Below are 17,258 nucleotides of genomic sequence, written 5' to 3'. Positions count from 1 at the left end.
TCATTTTGGCATAAAGTCACTTGAAAACCGTTTTCCTTTTAAACAATCATATACAGTAATGAAAACATTAAACAGTCATTTTAAATAATTGTATTGACCCAGGGGGGTAGTACTGTAACCTCTCGGTTGTAGAGCTGGGTATTTCAGTGCTGTCCTTGCGTACCTGTGGAGTTTCGGGGGGGGGGGGGGGGGGGGGGGGTTCTGCTAAGTACCCACTTTCCCTCCCGAAGTCCAAAAATCATGCGGTTAGCTAAAGTGGCATTTCGAAGTTGCCTATAGTGTGTGACTGTCTGCCCAGAAATGCATTGATATCCCAGTTCATGTACTCGCTGCTTCCTGCAGTACCTCCAAACTCACCATGACCTTGTACTGGATGTGGATGGATGGATGGATGGATGGATGGATGGATGGATGGATGGATGGATGGTTCTTTGGGCACAGTACTGCAGTGGCGATGTAAGGAGGAACTTGCCTGTTGGGTACATGAAGGTCATCACATTGCTGGAAAGAACAACAATAACAATAATAATTATAATATTCTTTGCAAGTGTATATATATATATATAAAACCATTTATGGTTGCACAAAGGTGTCTGAAATTGAATTATTTACAACAACAGATTACAACAACAGTAAAATGCATCTTAAAATGTTTGTACAACCAGTACAATTTCAATGTGGAGTCTTAAAAAAGGAAACAACTTCTTCTTCTTTTGGCCCTTTTAAACGCAGAACTCGATGTTCGTTTGCAATCTTGATCTATTTGGGACACTGACGGGTTCTTCCAATTACGGTGCTCCCACAAAACAAAGGACGGAGATATTTCATGGGTTAAAATAGCTGATGGATTGTAAGCCGGGGTACAGGCTTCAGGTCATGTGTCTTTTTCTAAATAAAGCATGTTCTAAAGCCTAGAAATGAATGACTGAACGAAAGAGGCCAAATTGTATCGGTAAGCAGAGGTACACAACAGTAAATAGAACAGTTGCTGATCTAGTAAAGATCTGGCCGCTGAACGTAATTCAAATAGTCATAAATTAAAAACCGCTACCCGTTTTTATGCTGCACAGGTGTCATCCGGTGCTGTCTGAATGTGTCCTTGCTGTACTGCCTAAGGGCGCAAATAGGCATCGACACACCAATATATTACACAAGACAGACTTCGCACTGGTGGAGAAACCCGCTACATGTGTGCCAATGGAAAGTGCCCAGGCACAAACGGGCACACAAATCTACACAAACAGAGACATAATCAAACTGACAGGCTCTCTCTCGCTCACTGCCTCCCCCCCCCCCATCCATCCCTCCCTCCCTCCCTCACTCTCCCGCACCCACACACTTGCAGAGATGGAGATGGACAGGAGCTTGTGAGAGAGACGCGCGCGAAAGGAAACAGAAGGAGATCGCGGCTTATATAGTAGTCTCATTAAGTAACAATGCAAGGCAAACAAAAGGCTGGGATGCAGACAAACGGAAAATAACCAAATAGACAGATTAATACATTTAAATTATAGCACTTGAGCATAATATATGTCCACCTACAGATCCGAAGACGCTCTGGATCTTATCCACAGAGTGCACAGGATACCGGTTTCTCATCCTGAGAAGTACTTAGTTGTAGGATCAGCTCTCTCTCTCGAGCGCTGCAGCCACAAAACATTTGGCACTGTGGAGGTGAGTTCGTGATGTTTACTTCCTGATGTCCAGTCCTCAGTTAGTCTAAGTTAACTATCTTTCATCGTCGTTGCCATGCTTTCCTAGTCTGTAAGTGGACTTATTTTAATCCATAACGCGTTGATTTATTTGCTTCAAACTTTAAACGTTATTTACTAACATAACTGCATGTAGAATATTATAACTAACTCCAGCCGACGTCGTTACAGAGAACAGCTATTCTGAACCTCTTCCTGGTTATATAATTTTACGGCACCAGGAGTCTTGATAAAGTCAGCCACTCGTGTTTAAATGCAGTATCTAAAGTATATTAAGACATTTTTCTTTGGTGAGCTCATTGAGGGATGAAGTTGTTATCGTTATTGTACTTCTTGTTTGTGTAATATACCAGCGACATCATTTTATCCTTTGCGCCCTCCGTACAATTAGGTTAATTAGGTGTGTCCATTTTTTTTAGTTTATCGAATTATCTCTTTAAATGGGTGATTGTAAAATGCATAGTTCGGTTCGTTGGACAAAGTTTTAAAATGCAGCAAATATATGATAATTCATCATATTTTTTCTTTCATTCATTCACTTGTCCATGTTTTATGAGTGACAGGACATAGATTTTCCGAACTGGAGAAATATCATTTGGTGTACCGTACAGGAAATTTTCTAGCGAATTTTAAGACGAAGCTAAAAAAAAATAACACGTGACATAAATAAGTTAAAGAGTAACAAAAAATATACGACATTGATTCAACTGGGACAAAACGATAAATTACCTATATCAATGCCAAGATACCATTGTATAACGAAACTGATTCATTGTCCCAACAACGCCTCTGCGATACATCAACGATTATAGGCCTACACTGCGCACAAAACTGATTTTACAAAGGTGAACAGATGAGTACATTGTAGATAGAAAACGACTGCAAAAGCAATTAATCAGGCGCATTTTTCATTAAATGAATTTTAGGCGTATTTTATCTAGAGCAGTGACGCTTAGGACTTAGAACGCTTGGGAATGCCTATTGTTAGGGAGTGTTAAGCTAATCAATACTTGGAGGAACTTAATTAATTAAGACGCGTTCACTGACTGTCCCACTGCTGCGCTATACCCCGTTCACAGATTATTACGTCACTAAAAGCAATTATTTAGGCGACGGTCTAACGGTTTGTTTAGTATTTGTGAGGGACGTAAAAAAGAAGGTACAGCAGTAAAGAACACAAATAAGACACAGGAAAATAGCACGATTAGAGAATCCTTATATCATTATAGGAGCATGAATTCAGACGTCACATTCTGACATCATTATTCGCCATAATTTTAGCATGTACATATTGAAATTAACAGTTTGTTTTGACAGATTTGACCGGGAATTTAAACTGAAAAAGAACGCAGATAAAGTTATGTGTAACTTTGTGGGGCTTTGCTGCAGGCTTTGGGGCTTTGCATGTCCATTTTGATCTGGAGGTTGGGTATGTCTTTTTAATAATTATTATTGGACAATGGCAATTAATTATATAAAATATTAGACTCCGTAATTAATTAACAATAAATGATAACAATAGTCATTTGTAATATATCAATGTTGCTAGAACTAAAGGGCAAGAAATAGGCTTTACGTTATGAGGCTTTACGCTATGAGGCTTTACGTTATGAGGCTTTACATTATGAGGCTTTAGGTTATGAGGCTTTACACTATGAGGCTTTACGTTACGAGGCTTTACATTATGAGGCTTTAGGTTATGAGGCTTTACATTATGAGACTTTATATTTAAAATTTTTTGCCTGTAGTCAGTCTTTTTATTATTCAATCTCTAAGTAATGAGAGGCCAAAATCTCCTCTTTAAATATTAAGTGAGCCTGTAAGTACACCAGTAAAAGAGTAAAAAAAGATTCAACTGAAGACAAGCCCTCTTAGGTCACCAGCTAAGATGTTTGTCTCCTTGATTATGCTGGACAAGGCCTTACTTAACATTCCCATTAAGTCACAGGGGAGTCGTTGATTTTCGTGCTTTTGTAGTTCAGACTTGAAGACGGGGTCATCAGGTGCTTTAACTCGATTGGAAACATTGCTCATCACACTGGTTCGCCCAAAATACCTTCAAGGGAAGCATACTGAGGTCATCTGCTGACTGGAGTCATTTTCTGGTTCCTTCTCCGATAAATGCTGGAGGCATCTCCAGTTGGGAGCAACTTCAATGCTCCACGAAGCCAAAGCAAACATGCGGTGGAGGCCAGGTGGCATGCGGCACACGGCATGCGGTAATGTAGTCGTTCGCGTGGCCTTGAGCGGAAACAAGATCTGTGGTCTGGGGGGGAAATGGAGCCGAAAGATCCACGTAAAAACTGGGGTTGAGGAATCACTAAGCCAGCTGGACAACAAGTGTAAGGCGGAAGTGAAAAATGAGCTGCTAATTAGGGGATTTCCTGTGTGCATCATTAAGCAGTAGTGCAAACGGGTTTATACGCCACATGAAGGGAGATAATGACAGGAGCAGGATTAGAAGGAGGACCAGGTCACTGTGTCACATCTCCCTGTTTACGGATTATACTCCTCACCCCTCCCTGGAAGTTCACCAGCTCCGCAAATCGTACCCTTAAAGGGGGCATCTTCCAATTCTGAGAAAAATAGATAATAATGTAGTTAAATACTGACAGCAGAAGTCATGGCTATAACTCTCGCTACCGATCGATAACAGGTCAGTGACATAATGGAGACCAAATCACAGTAAAGAGAGTAAAGAGATTCCTGGAAAGTTTCCGTACCGTATGCAGAATTTCAGTACTATGAACTGGACAGTTCCACCGTTTTATTATTTTTTTTGCCAATCAGCAGACTAAATTTAAACCGCGCACTACAATTGTACCTCCATATGTGATTTCTGGACCAACTCAATGGCCAAAAGTGTTTCAGAATTCTTATTATTCTTATTTTAAATGACATGCAGTCTCCATTGCTCTGGGCACTTCCTTGTGCTTTGGCTAAATGTAGGAAACCTCCCATGATTCCCTGCGGCCCGTCCCCTGCGTAGGGACAGTGACATTGAAACGGTACCTGCCCAGGCCGGGTGGGTGGAGGGGGCGGGCGTGTAGGGGGCAGGGATTAATGGAGTGGGTTGAGTGTAACTCGCACTGCCTCCTGCCAGCTTGCTTTTCAGGGACAGACTCGTCTGTTGAGGCCCTTCTTAGACCTACAGGGCTCCATGGCCGCGGTCAAAACGTGCCGGCTGTACCGAATGTGTTCATAATCACTGTTTTTCTGGCTCTTTGTACGCAAAGACTGATGGTTACACACAGTCAGAGCCTCATTTAATGCTTGTCCATCTCCGAAGCAACCCCCCTTGCTACAGTTTCTACAGTGTCTTTTATTCAAAGCAACATAGGATTGAAAGTACAACTATATGGTCAGACCGTCCCTGGAGCGATTGGTGATTTAAGGACCTTGTCCTAAGGGTCCAACAGCAAAATCACACTGTTGACTGTGGAATTTGAACCAGTGAACGTCTGATCACAGACACAGCATCCTAACTCACTGGGCTACACAGCGCCCCCCTACTGCACAAGGGGATGTCAGACTCTACTGTAAATACCACAGGGTTCTTTTTTTTTTCCGTTGGCGATAGCGATGGGGCTGCCGTGTGCCACAGAACAACTGGGAAGGTATGGGGCGGCCAGACCATCTACACGTACGGGCACAGCAAATCTTTGCCACCTTCTCCTGTCCTTCACTTTGTCAGTTTAGGGTCACTAAGCACGCTGACGTGACTGACGTTAGAGATGAGCCAGCATTATCAAATATGCGAGAATGTGTACGAAATCGTAAAAGTCATAAAACTGAATAATAAATGAGCTGTTTTATATATTATGTAGCATCATTAAAATTATGTGTGATTTATTCATTCTTTAAAAAGTTTGCGGTTTATTCATTCTGAAGTTTACCTCCATTTTCCAGGATTTTCTTGTTAAAAATAAAGAAATCACCGTTCACCATAACTGCGCAGGCAATAAAATGTCATTGTACGCTACAGCAACTGAACTACCTTTTCAAGTTAATTTAATTTCAGTTAGAAATTTGACTAGTATTTCTGTCAGAAATGCCCATCCCTACCTGGGATGCACCTTTTGTGTCATGTGTGTGATTACAGATCGGGACGCTGTTGCTGTGCACTTAGGAAACTGACATATTTGCTTGTTAAATACAGTCTTCTTTAACGAATGATAGACACAGCATTCCACATTGTCATGCCTTTCTTGAATAAATGGGTTAACATTCATTTACATTTACATTTATGGCATTTGGCAGACGCCCTTAGCCAGAGAGACTTATATAAGTGCTTAGGAGTCTCACCAGTGAATACATTCTGATACTGGTTCAATAGAAACCAGCATTTAAACATTCAAAGACATTCATGGAAAAAGTGTGTGAGCCCCAATATTTATTGTAATTTCAGTTATCAGCATAAACTCAAACACTTTCTGTAGCTGTTGATCAGACCCTGGGCAATAGAGTTAGATAATATTCTGGTCTATTCCTCTGTATGTTTTTGAAATGTCTTCCTTGAATGGGCTGCTTCACACAACGCCAGAGAACTTCACAGTGATTGAGGTCAGGCCATTATAAAATGTGAAGCAGCTGTGGTGTCAGTATATATATATATTTTTGCATCTCAATATCACGTTGCACGAGCCAACCTTCATCTAGTGAGTCTGCAAAGCAGCTTCACCCCATTGCACTCCCTTCACCACGCTTTGGCCTTTGACTGATCTGTCCACAAAGCATTGTCCTTGCAGTGCTGTGGAACATCTGGGTGGTCTTCATCAAGCTTCCAACCGCCACCATTATATTTCTCCTCCATCAGAACCTCCCATGATCAACATGATCTTGACCAGTGAACACAGATTCGAGGCACGCCTGCAGGTTCTTGTTTCATTCTGGTTTATTGTTACTTCTTTAAGGGTCCTACGGCATGGCTTCGCGTTGAGATATATATATATATATATATATATCTCTTCCTCACTCCTAGGGAGAATAACCATGGTGCTGTGTTTACAATTTCTCCAATCCCCCTGACTGTGGACTTAATGGAGGGCAGCGGTCATTAAAAAGCCTTTTCCAATCATAGGACCTTCTGTAACATTTCTTCTGAGGTCCTGTGAAATCTCTCTTGGTCAGGCCATATTACACTGCTGCTGCGAAGGGCAGGTAATCCAAAATTGTATGTTTTTTTTATATAACTGGGCTGGTCAAAAGCAAACCTGAATTTACTGGAATACCTGACTCCAATTACTCTCCCTCCCACAGGGCAGTATTCAATAGGCTCACATAGTTTTTATACTTTTGTTCAATGTTTTGGAAATGTAAAATGTTATATATGATGTTTATGAAGACCGCCTTGTTATGACTTCGATGGAAATCAGATCAGCTTTTAGAAGCCGTTCACACAGAAATCTACAGTAGATAATTGCAAATGGTTCATAATGTTTTCAGCACCACAGCACACCTGAGTGCATGTAGTCACTCATCTGCGTGAACTGGTACAATTTTAAGTTTGGATAAAAATCTTCCACTGAGAAGCTAAATAGTGACAGCAGGGAGGGAAATCCAACAGTATTTGGCATCCGAGTGTCCCATAATCCGCAAACCTCATACAGGAGTTATAATCACTGCACACCGTCGGATGTGGTGCCGACAGGACCCAGGGCACTGGGTGAGCTTTGACCTTGATTCCGTCAAGCCAGATCTTATACAGTAGCATCTCCGGTAAAATTTAGACAGCTATTACACCTGTGTTATTTTTCCAATCGGATTGTTCGCTGCAAGTCTACAGCGAGTCCGTGAATCGTGAGTCTCGTCATCGAAGTAGCTGTCGGCGTGCCGTGTATTGTAAATTTGAATCATCAACTTTTCAAATGTTGAAAGGAACAGTCAGTGACAAAAAGAAAATGCAGTGTGGGAAGGAGGAGCTAAAATGAAGGGAAGGATTAAAAAAAAAATGCAAAATGCCTGACAAGATTTGAAGACAAAAAAAATCAGGCGAAAAATACGGAATAGAAAATCGGATCAAAGCTGCAGTTTATCGGAGCTAAGTCACATTCCGACGCCTTGATCTCCCACAAATTCGACCATAAATATCAAAGGAAAAACCCAAAGCCTCACAAGTGATTCAGCACGTCCCTGCCAGCATGGTGAATCAGTCCTGCACTCTGTGAGTCACTCGCTTTAGTGCTCTTACTCCCCTCCATCGTGTCTCTCCTCTCCATCCCTCTATTTCTAGTGCACTAAATCGTTGGAACTTGACATATTTAACCACTCTGTTAAAGAGCAAAGTTCCCATGGAAACGGCTAAACACCGTTATCATAATTTAATTACAGACGGATAGTTTCACTGGCTATGCATTACAACGCTCTTTGATGGAACATTTTGATATGCTAGCTCAGATTTGGTTCCATTACCTAGTCATTGGGAGAAATGGAGCTTTTAAAATCTACAGAAGGTGGGATTAGCATGAGCTATTAATCGCCAACTGCTTTAAGCCACTTGGGATCAACCAATAATCAATTTTTAGCGAAACTTAAATCCTGCCATCCAGAAGTTTGAAAAGCTCGTATTATCAGTATTGCCCTTTGACTTTAACGTCGTGCCTGACAGTATGAGGAGCACGTGCACTTCTGCCAGCAGAAAGAAATGATGTTCATTGAAGACAAAAGGAATCTAAGAATATGCGTTATATGGAAATTGAGTTCAATACCTATAAAAAAGATATGCAGAGGTCATCAATCATACTGCAATTGCTACGCAAGCTGCCTCGGTGAGTGGACAGAGAATACTAGGGACAGAGAGCACTCACGTTAAACATGTCATATTCAGCACATATACCTATATCTCATGGGCCCACAAATGTTATAGAGAAGTACTCGGTATATGGCTGAAATGTAGCCAGTGAAGTACCATCAAGTGCCAGGTCAAACCTTGTAATTTACCGCGTCTTTCCACTGAATCAATAGAAGGTGATCCTTCCACTGGGGCAGCGAATGGCTCAGCGGGCTGAGTCTCTGTACCTGTGATCAGAAGATCACTGGCTGAAGCCTTGGCCTCAGCAGAACAGTCATATGTCTGTGGGCGCTTGAGCAAGGCCCTTAACCCCCAGCTCGGGGGGCTGCACATTGACTGACCCCCAAGCTATGGAGAGCAAGATGGGGTAGGTGAAGAGAAGCACTCCGATATACCTGTACTTGTGCAAATGGCAAATAAAGTATTTATCGTCAAACAACTATGAAGAGTGAATGAACAGTGCCGATCAGAACAGAAAACTGAGGGAAGGTGATATCTCCCACACTCCACGTCATTCATTCTGCTGGATCATCAGCAACATGAGCTTCAGAAATGTGCATAGGAGCCAGTTTGTTGTTATGTGGATTTACCATAATAACAGCGCCAAACACCATCCACATGAGGCCAGTTTACCAGTAGCAGCATCAGTTGCCAAAGGTGTGCGTTGGCTCATAGGAGTTTTACTTACACAAAAATGTTCTGAGGGTAGAAGGAAAAATTATTGGTTCAGAGAGATAACCAATCAAATTGTAGAAGAGGTGGGTCCAAGCAATCAGATATCTTGGTCCCGCCTCCTTTAGTTTCTTGGTCCCACCTCCTCTACATTCTGATTGGTTATTTATCTGAATCAAAAACTCAACCAAAAGCTGGTTACTTTGACAATGGCATTTTTTCTGTTCCCCTTTTCAGTTAATCAGTATCAGTTAATTTTCTAATACGCTGAGTAAAGCCATTTGGACTGAATCACGGGACTGTTAGAAATCAATATCCAGCCCACTTCTGACATGTATTCTTTCAATGGTTGCGCCTCTGACCATTTTTCTCTAAGGAGATGTTATCAGCCAATGTCAAGCCCACGTAGTTTGTCTTCTACCACTGTTCGCTTGGTTGTTGCTCCTGGACAGACCTCGTCAACTTCGAGAACATTATTTACCGGCATGTTATTTCCTAACACTGTCGAGCATCGAGTGGCTAACATGACATGACGTTGGGCTTTTTCCATTTGTGCATCCATACAATTAATCCATCCATCCATCTTTCAGTAGCCACCTAGTACAGGGTTGTGGAGAGCCTGGAGTATATTCCGGGTTTGCGGTCCGGGTCTGTGCTCCACAGCGAGCACAGTAGTGTGTCTGTAATAGCCGATGTACCACAGCGCGCATCCAGCAATTTGTGTATCGGCACCCGAGACAAGAATCAGGACTGAGGACTGATAACGCAGCAAGACTAATGTTTTTAAATAGTCCCTACGATCTTTTTTTTATTTCGATTTGACTCAGACATTACTGACCCCTGTAGGGGGGCATCACTATGGCAATTGTAGTATTGGGGGACTATGCAAGGGAAGTTCAAATTGCATGTTATACAGCACGTTGTACATGAAGCAGGTATTTGAGGAAAAAAATGAGCAATTTGAGTAATGGGGGGGCCTCTGCTCCAGGTTTGTGCCTAGCAATGGTCCTTCGGGGAACTTGACCCCCCGTACATAGAAATGACGCCTTGATGTGATTTAATGCCCTAATAGTGGCCAATGGAGTCACCTGACAATGACCGCCATGACATCAGGCCGTCCCTGTTCCCCAGGGCTAGATATTGGCAAATGGACAAAGGAATATGTGAAGTGACAGAGGGACAGGGCGGTATGCATCAAGCATGCAGTAATCAGAGAAAACATGGTAATTGGCTGGGAAGATAATTCAACAGGTCATTCTGGTTGTTCCTGTCCTGATTCCCTTTGAATGACACAGGAAGCTGGTAGACAGGCAGAGGGTTGGGGTCATATACGATGGGAGGAGGGTGGGCGTGATATAAAAAGTATGTTACAGTGGTGTGTCTCTATCCTTGACTAAGGGTGTAGCTCTATTCCCACCGCTGGTGAGTATCATTTGTCCTGAGAAAGTTGCATGTCCTACATTTGAAAGGAGGATGGTAGTTACCTGAGAGCAGGTGAGGCTCATCAGAAGCCAGGCAGGATAGAAAAGCCACTGGACGGGAGCCCTGCAGGACCGGAGCCTTTTTATTTGGATGAATAAAACAAGGACTGACCAAATCATTTGCTAGACTGATAAAACTGTGTATTAATGTCACGGGGGGCGACAAAAGAGCCACGTGACACAGGGCTGGTTTATATTCAGAATTTCTTTTTGCCGAGGTTACGTGAGGAAGGGGTGGAGTTGGATTAATAATCAATAAACTATCTCCAGTTTGTCTGACGCGCACACACACACACACACACACACACACACACACACACACACACACACACACACACACACACACACACACACACACACACACGCACACACACACACACACACACACACACACACACACACACACACACAAGATATAGGCTACACACTGTTAGTCACGCTCTGAATGAAAAAAAAAGTAGCTTACTACAGACACCGTTGCACTAACGATCACGCTCAACAAGAAGTGAGAATCACAACATTACTCAAAGGAGAGTCATCCTACTGGGCCCCCGACACCCCCCGGGTCTCCAGGCAGCTCCAGCTGCTACAGTGAGACGGGGAAGTTTAAGCACGACCAGCCCAAGAAATTATAGCATAAAGATTCTGAAAGTTAAGCGATTGGTGCTCTGATCCCACACGATGGGAAATGTAAACTGTAATGTGGTATCACCAAATGTTTCCCTTCATGACAGAACAAAATCCTTCCTATACCTCCGTGGGCATTACAAGACAAAAGCCAGCATTTAGGAGTCTTCTGCCAATGTATCCTTAGATTGGTAATGTAAGAAATTGCACGGGAATTAGAATATAATGGTCATGCGTGGGATTTATGCAAAACTTATGCAAAATTACATAAACATTCTAGAGACAGTTTCTTTCAGAATGTGACAACTGCAAACTGTTATTATGTGGCAAACGTGGTTGCAACTATTTATAATTAGTAATGCAGAACAAAAATACCTGGTTAATGATGCGATCTAGAGTGCATAGGCTTGAACAGAGAGCGTCTCTTCTCTTAGTGATCACTGAGGAACTGAAGTATTACATGTTGACAATATTTCTCAGAGGCATATGAGTGCTCCTCGGAACACAGGTGACAACGTATCTTGAAACTTGATTTATTTCTGTAGTTTGACGCAGGCTTGCAGTCTCTCCATTAGCCTGCTTTGGTCTCCTAAGCCCCCCACAACAAGTACCACTACATCAGAAATAGTGATCGAGAAAGCTAATGGCTTGTTGTCTCCTGCTTTAGTTGAAAGCGCTCTCTTCCACCAGCGTTTTTTTTTTTCCTCTTTCCACCACAGGCTGACGGTGCCACGGAGGGATTTTACGCTGCTGCACACCAGGGCAGCGAGGGCGCTAATGAAGCGAGAGAGAGAGAGGAGCCGTTCATCCAGAGGTCACGCTAATGGCCCCCGGGCTGGTGACTGAAGCGCACTGCTGGTCGAGTGCACACAGGCGAATGTAGAGGCCAAAGTTCATAATGGGAACCTGGAAACTCTGTCGCAGTAGAGCACACAAAGGTGACAAAAAACAATCGGCGGAGCTTTGTTGAGAGACACATATTCCAGTGCACTGCATTAATTTATGAATTAAAACTAATTCCGATCAACAACATCAGATTTTTAATGGAACACGCAGAACAATCAGCTTAGGCCAAATAACTTAAAATACAGAAAAGGTGAAACATCAGCGACGCTTTGCGTAATGCTGCATTTGGAATAATGTCGATTTTGATATATCCACAGAAAATAGAGCTTATTTGCCTTAAAACGCAGGTTGCTAACCTTGGGTCTGAGGGCCAACGTGTGCACTGGGTTTGTGACTTATTGGACTAGATCGGAAGTCTGAATCACAACATTTCCGAATTGATTTTTCCAAGGAATGCTTGTACTGCAAAGACGATTCTTCTCTCCTTTAAAATTATTGTAAGTGTAGTTACTGGAAGTAGGAAACCTAATGATGGTAAATTTGGTATCTTATTGTTTGATAATCAGCTATTATGATAGCTGCGACGGACGTGCATCCAGTCCAGGGTGACCCGGGCAGTATGTACCCTCCTGTCTCCCAGGCGAGGGCAAACAGCCTTGGACCATAGGAGAATGAAGAAATTTTATAATCAGTAACACATCAGCTGTGATGTCGTACTAATAATAGGTACTTTTACCTTGACTGACATTACAATGTTATGTACGCGTGAATCTCCGAGCCGTTATTGCTCTCAGTAATCAGCGCGTCGTCACCGGGCACGAGGACAGACTGCGGACTGTCTTTTTCTTTCGCAATGCGGTGCGACACGACCGTGTTCGGTTGAGAAAGCTGGCGTCTGTTTTGTCCATCACTCACCTCACGCTGCCAAAGCACTTTAACTGGCAGGGCTGCCTGCATTCTTAATTAGGAACTGTATGAGTACATAACGTACATCTTGTCATTATAAAGGAAAAATCCACTGATTCATCCATTTTATCGCCTATTATCCCGATCAGGGTCATGGGGATAAAAGAAAATATATTTTAATAAGCAATTAAATTATTGTATCCCATCAAAATTAAATTGACTATGTACTGTAAGGAAGCCCCTGCCTTGGTTAGTCTTGATACTTCTTTTCAGCAGTGAATATAGAAGCGAGTGTTTAATACAATGTGCCGAACAATGTCTAGAATCCCATCCAGGGTGGAGCCCAGCCATGTGGCCTGTGCTGCCTGGGATCGGCTCCAGGCCCTCCCACAACCCTGAGCGGGATAACAAATCAGAATTTGCTTTTAATCAGCACAATCCCAGTGATTTTTAAATGTTTTGTGTCTATCATATGTAACACGCAACAGGGCTGGTACACATTCACACACGCATAATGCACCAGGAATCCCTGAAATCCGGGAATGTGTTGTACGCAGATGGATTTAACCTGTAATGCACACATAGGAAATTCATAAACACGAAAGTCACAGTTACACCATGCTAATAAAATATTAGCACCGCAATGCTAATTTTCTGTACTGCATTGGACCCTGTGCCACATGTGAATTTACCAAAAGCAGCGGTAATAAAACGTCTTAAAGATACATCCATTTTATTACAAAAAAAATATCCGGAAAACAACATAATGATATAACGGGGCACTTTGTCACTGTAACATAAGGGTTTAATCTCGTTTGGTTGCCAAAAATTCTACATTTAAACGGTAACGTATAACTGTTTGCCTTGATGTAACTGAAAGAAAACGCTTTTCAAATAGTTTTTAAAAATCTAAAAATAAGAACCCAAAAAATGTCATAGACCTTTGCTGTGTGGAGAATATGAAAGAAGATATTAAATGGAAATAATTCCAGCCTTTGTGGCATTCCGATCGATGTCACTCCTATAATTGAGTTACTATCACTGTGGACTGCCCGCTAGTCAATTTAAAAGCCATTAAAAGTTGTTTAGAATTATAATATGCTGATGTTTTCAGGCAGATCCGACACTTTGGGAGCCATACATTCCACTGAAAGAACAATTAAATCACAGACATTCTACTAGATAGAAGCAGGAGCATAAAGGACCCCAAATTCAGGACATCTTATTATCACATTCAACTGCACAGCAATCATAACCGAACAGAATTAAAAAATAATTGCTTTGCTTGATGTTTTAGCAGCAGCGCTGTACACAGTATGTTTTTTTATTTGCCTTGATGTTTAGATCCATGTTGAATTCATACTGATCCACGACTCAACTCTCTATATCAAATTTAGCCATGAATTCTGACATTTAGAGACTGGAGGAAACTCTTTAGCTGACAGTAATAATAAACACCAAAATATATTCATTTGAACACAATCCACTGAAAAATGAGTATTAACATGTTTACATGAATGAACAATGAATATTAACATGTTTACAGATGTATCACAAAGGACTGAAACTGACCTAAGTTCTCCATCTTCCCTTATTGTGTGTAGAAATGACAAGAAACGTCTCCTTGGACTCGATGTCACCGGCCACTATGCCGATCCTCAATCTTTCCGAGTAGATCACTGCCACTACCCACCCTCCCCCCACACCCCCATACAAGCTGGCCAGCCCAACATTCCCCAGCACGTCCGAGCACATTCCCAGCACCAAACAGCCCTGCCCCAGTTACCCTCTGCAAGCCTTGAGCTTCATGGGAACAGCGCGGGTAAACAGGTGAGAAGATGCGCCGCTCGCTTCCGGAGCTGCCACCCGCAGCCGGGGAGTGTATCTTTTGAAAGCCAACATCTTGTCACATACCTAGACTCAGACAAGGACAAATGCACATTTGACAGTTCGGCAGTCATACAGGTGCTAATGAGGGACAAGCAATGGAGCAGTCACCATAGGTAACAATTTGAATGCGTGATAAAATGCTAATATTACTATGTTCCTGGAGGGGCGATGTCCTGACACTCTCTAATGTCCAGTATAATCTGTAACATGACAATGAGCACATAAGCAGACACCCCCACAGGTTATGCATTGTTTTCTTGTGAAGAAAGTTGGTCAAAGGAAGCCCATAAACACAACTGGGGAAAGGTACAATTGGAAGAGAAAAACAATTAAAATAAATGTTGCTTCATAGTTCAAAATCCCCACAGTCATGTACTGGATAAGAGGTTTGGAGATGGATGGATGGATGGATGGATGGATGGAGAGTTCTAATTAATCCTCAATTCATTGCAGAGAGTCCTGAATAGTCTTTCTGTAGGAGTAGCTGACATTCACCTGTCATGACAGCGGTATCTGAAGCCCGTTTGCCGCCGTTCCTCCAGGTACAGCACCGTGTCACCTGACGAGGAGGGCCTCAAAATTCCCAGCCTTGAGCTGCACAACGGCGACGGCTCCCTGAACAGACTGCAGCACCCACTGAGCATGGACCCCGCGGGGGGAGGAGGACGAGGAGGGCGGCTTGGAGGAGCCGCGGGAGCCCTGGCGACGCAGGAGAGCGACAGCAGCTACAACGGCCGCAAGATCACCACCATCGGCTCAGGGCGCCTCCGGAGCCGGTTCGTGAAGAAGAACGGACAGTGCAACGTCGTCTTCAACAACATGGAGGACAAGCCTCGCCGCTACCTGGCAGACATCTTCACCACGTGTGTCGACATCCGTTGGAGGTACATGCTGATGATCTTCACCGCAACTTTTCTGATCTCCTGGCTGCTCTTTGGTCTGATCTTCTGGGGCGTAGCCTTAGCCCACGGGGACTTTGACCCACGCCCAGGCTCCTTCTCGCCAGGAGGAGGTGGCAGCAGGTCTGGAGGTGGGTCAGGACAACCGTGGAAGCCCTGCATACTTCACGTCAACAATTTCCTGGGGGCCTTCCTGTTCTCTATCGAGACACAGACCACCATTGGATACGGGTTCCGCTGCGTGACTGAGGAGTGTCCTGCTGCCGTGGCAACCGTGGTGGTCCAGTCAATCGTGGGCTGCATCATCGACTCGTTCATGATCGGCACCATCATGGCTAAGATGGTGCGGCCCAAGAAGAGGGCCCAGACGCTGCTGTTCTCTCACAACGCTGTTGTGGCTCTCAGGGATGGAAAACTGTGTCTAATGTGGCGTTTGGGCAACCTGAGGAAGAGTCACATAGTGGAGGCCCATGTCAGGGCCCAACTCATCAGACCCTATGTCACAGCAGAGGGGGAATATATCCCTCTGGAACAAACAGACATCAACGTGGGCTATGATGAGGGTCTGGATAGACTCTTCTTGGTGGCTCCACTGGTCATTGTCCACGAAATTGATGAACAGAGTCCATTATATAACATGAGCAGAGCTGATCTGGAGAAAGAGGACTTTGAGATTGTGGTGATTCTGGAGGGAATGGTGGAGGCCACAGCTATGACTACCCAAGCAAGGAGCTCATACCTGGCCCGGGAGATTCTCTGGGGCCACAGGTTTGAGCCGGTGGTGTTTGAGAAGCAAGACCGCTACCAGGTAGACTATTCTCGCTTCCACAAGACCTACAAGGTCCCCTCCACACCCAACTGCAGCGCCAGGAAACTGAAAGAGATGGTCAGCAGGTCATCTTCTGCCACCTCCCGCTCTATGTCACCTGCGAGCCCCAAGACCTCCCACCGCCTCATGCCCCCTCACTCCCCCAGCGCCTTCTGTTATGAGAACGAGGTCGCGTTGCACTGCGGGGAGGAAGAAGACGAAGCGGATGGGCTCAGGGAGCGAGATGGAGGAGAAGGGGAAGAGCGGACAGTCCCTGTAGATTTCCAGGAGAGGTACCAAGAACAACCAAGCGAAATGTTGTGTGTCATGGACATGGAGAATCAAATAGGATTTAAGATGCTGCCTCTCGACCCACTGAGCTTCAGGAGGGAGTCTGAAATCTGAGAAGAGGAGATAATGAAAGCTTCTGCCCAGTTCTCTGTTAGACCAACACTAGCTGTTGTATGAATCTTAAGTGCTCATCTGTTGTCTAACATCTAGAGTCCAATTTTTCATTCATAGCCATTTTTACTGCCCTTTTCCCCTCTCTCACTCTTAACCCTTCACTAGTTCTCTCTCTCAACCCTCTGTCTCCATTCCCGCAAAAGGAGGCCCAGGAAATGTAAA

General features: G+C 43.7%; 1 protein-coding gene across 1 annotated transcript; it reads left to right on the top strand.

The window, feature by feature from the left end:
* Positions 1-1,358: 1,358 nt before the first annotated feature.
* Positions 1,359-17,055, top strand: kcnj4 (potassium inwardly rectifying channel subfamily J member 4). The gene is made up of 4 exons (XM_049014604.1): positions 1,359-1,674; positions 12,002-12,220; positions 14,639-14,864; positions 15,467-17,055. Exons 3-4 carry the CDS (start codon positions 14,842-14,844, stop codon positions 17,034-17,036), a joined length of 1,593 nt encoding a protein of 530 aa, XP_048870561.1. The 5' UTR covers positions 1,359-1,674; positions 12,002-12,220; positions 14,639-14,841; the 3' UTR covers positions 17,037-17,055.
* The last annotated feature ends 203 nt before the right edge of the window (positions 17,056-17,258 follow it).

This window comes from Brienomyrus brachyistius, chromosome 5 (assembly GCF_023856365.1).
Source record: "Brienomyrus brachyistius isolate T26 chromosome 5, BBRACH_0.4, whole genome shotgun sequence".
Classification (NCBI taxonomy): Eukaryota; Metazoa; Chordata; class Actinopteri; order Osteoglossiformes; family Mormyridae; genus Brienomyrus; species Brienomyrus brachyistius.
This window is presented reverse-complemented; position numbering and strand designations above follow the sequence as displayed.

Excerpts from the sequence above, each read along its gene's own strand:
- kcnj4 (XM_049014604.1), top strand. The coding sequence starts at position 14,842 with ATGGGAACAGCGCGGGTAAACAG. Across the intron at positions 14,865-15,466 it reads GGAACAGCGCGGGTAAACAG|GTACAGCACCGTGTCACCTG; the intron begins GTGAGAAGATGC and ends CCGTTCCTCCAG.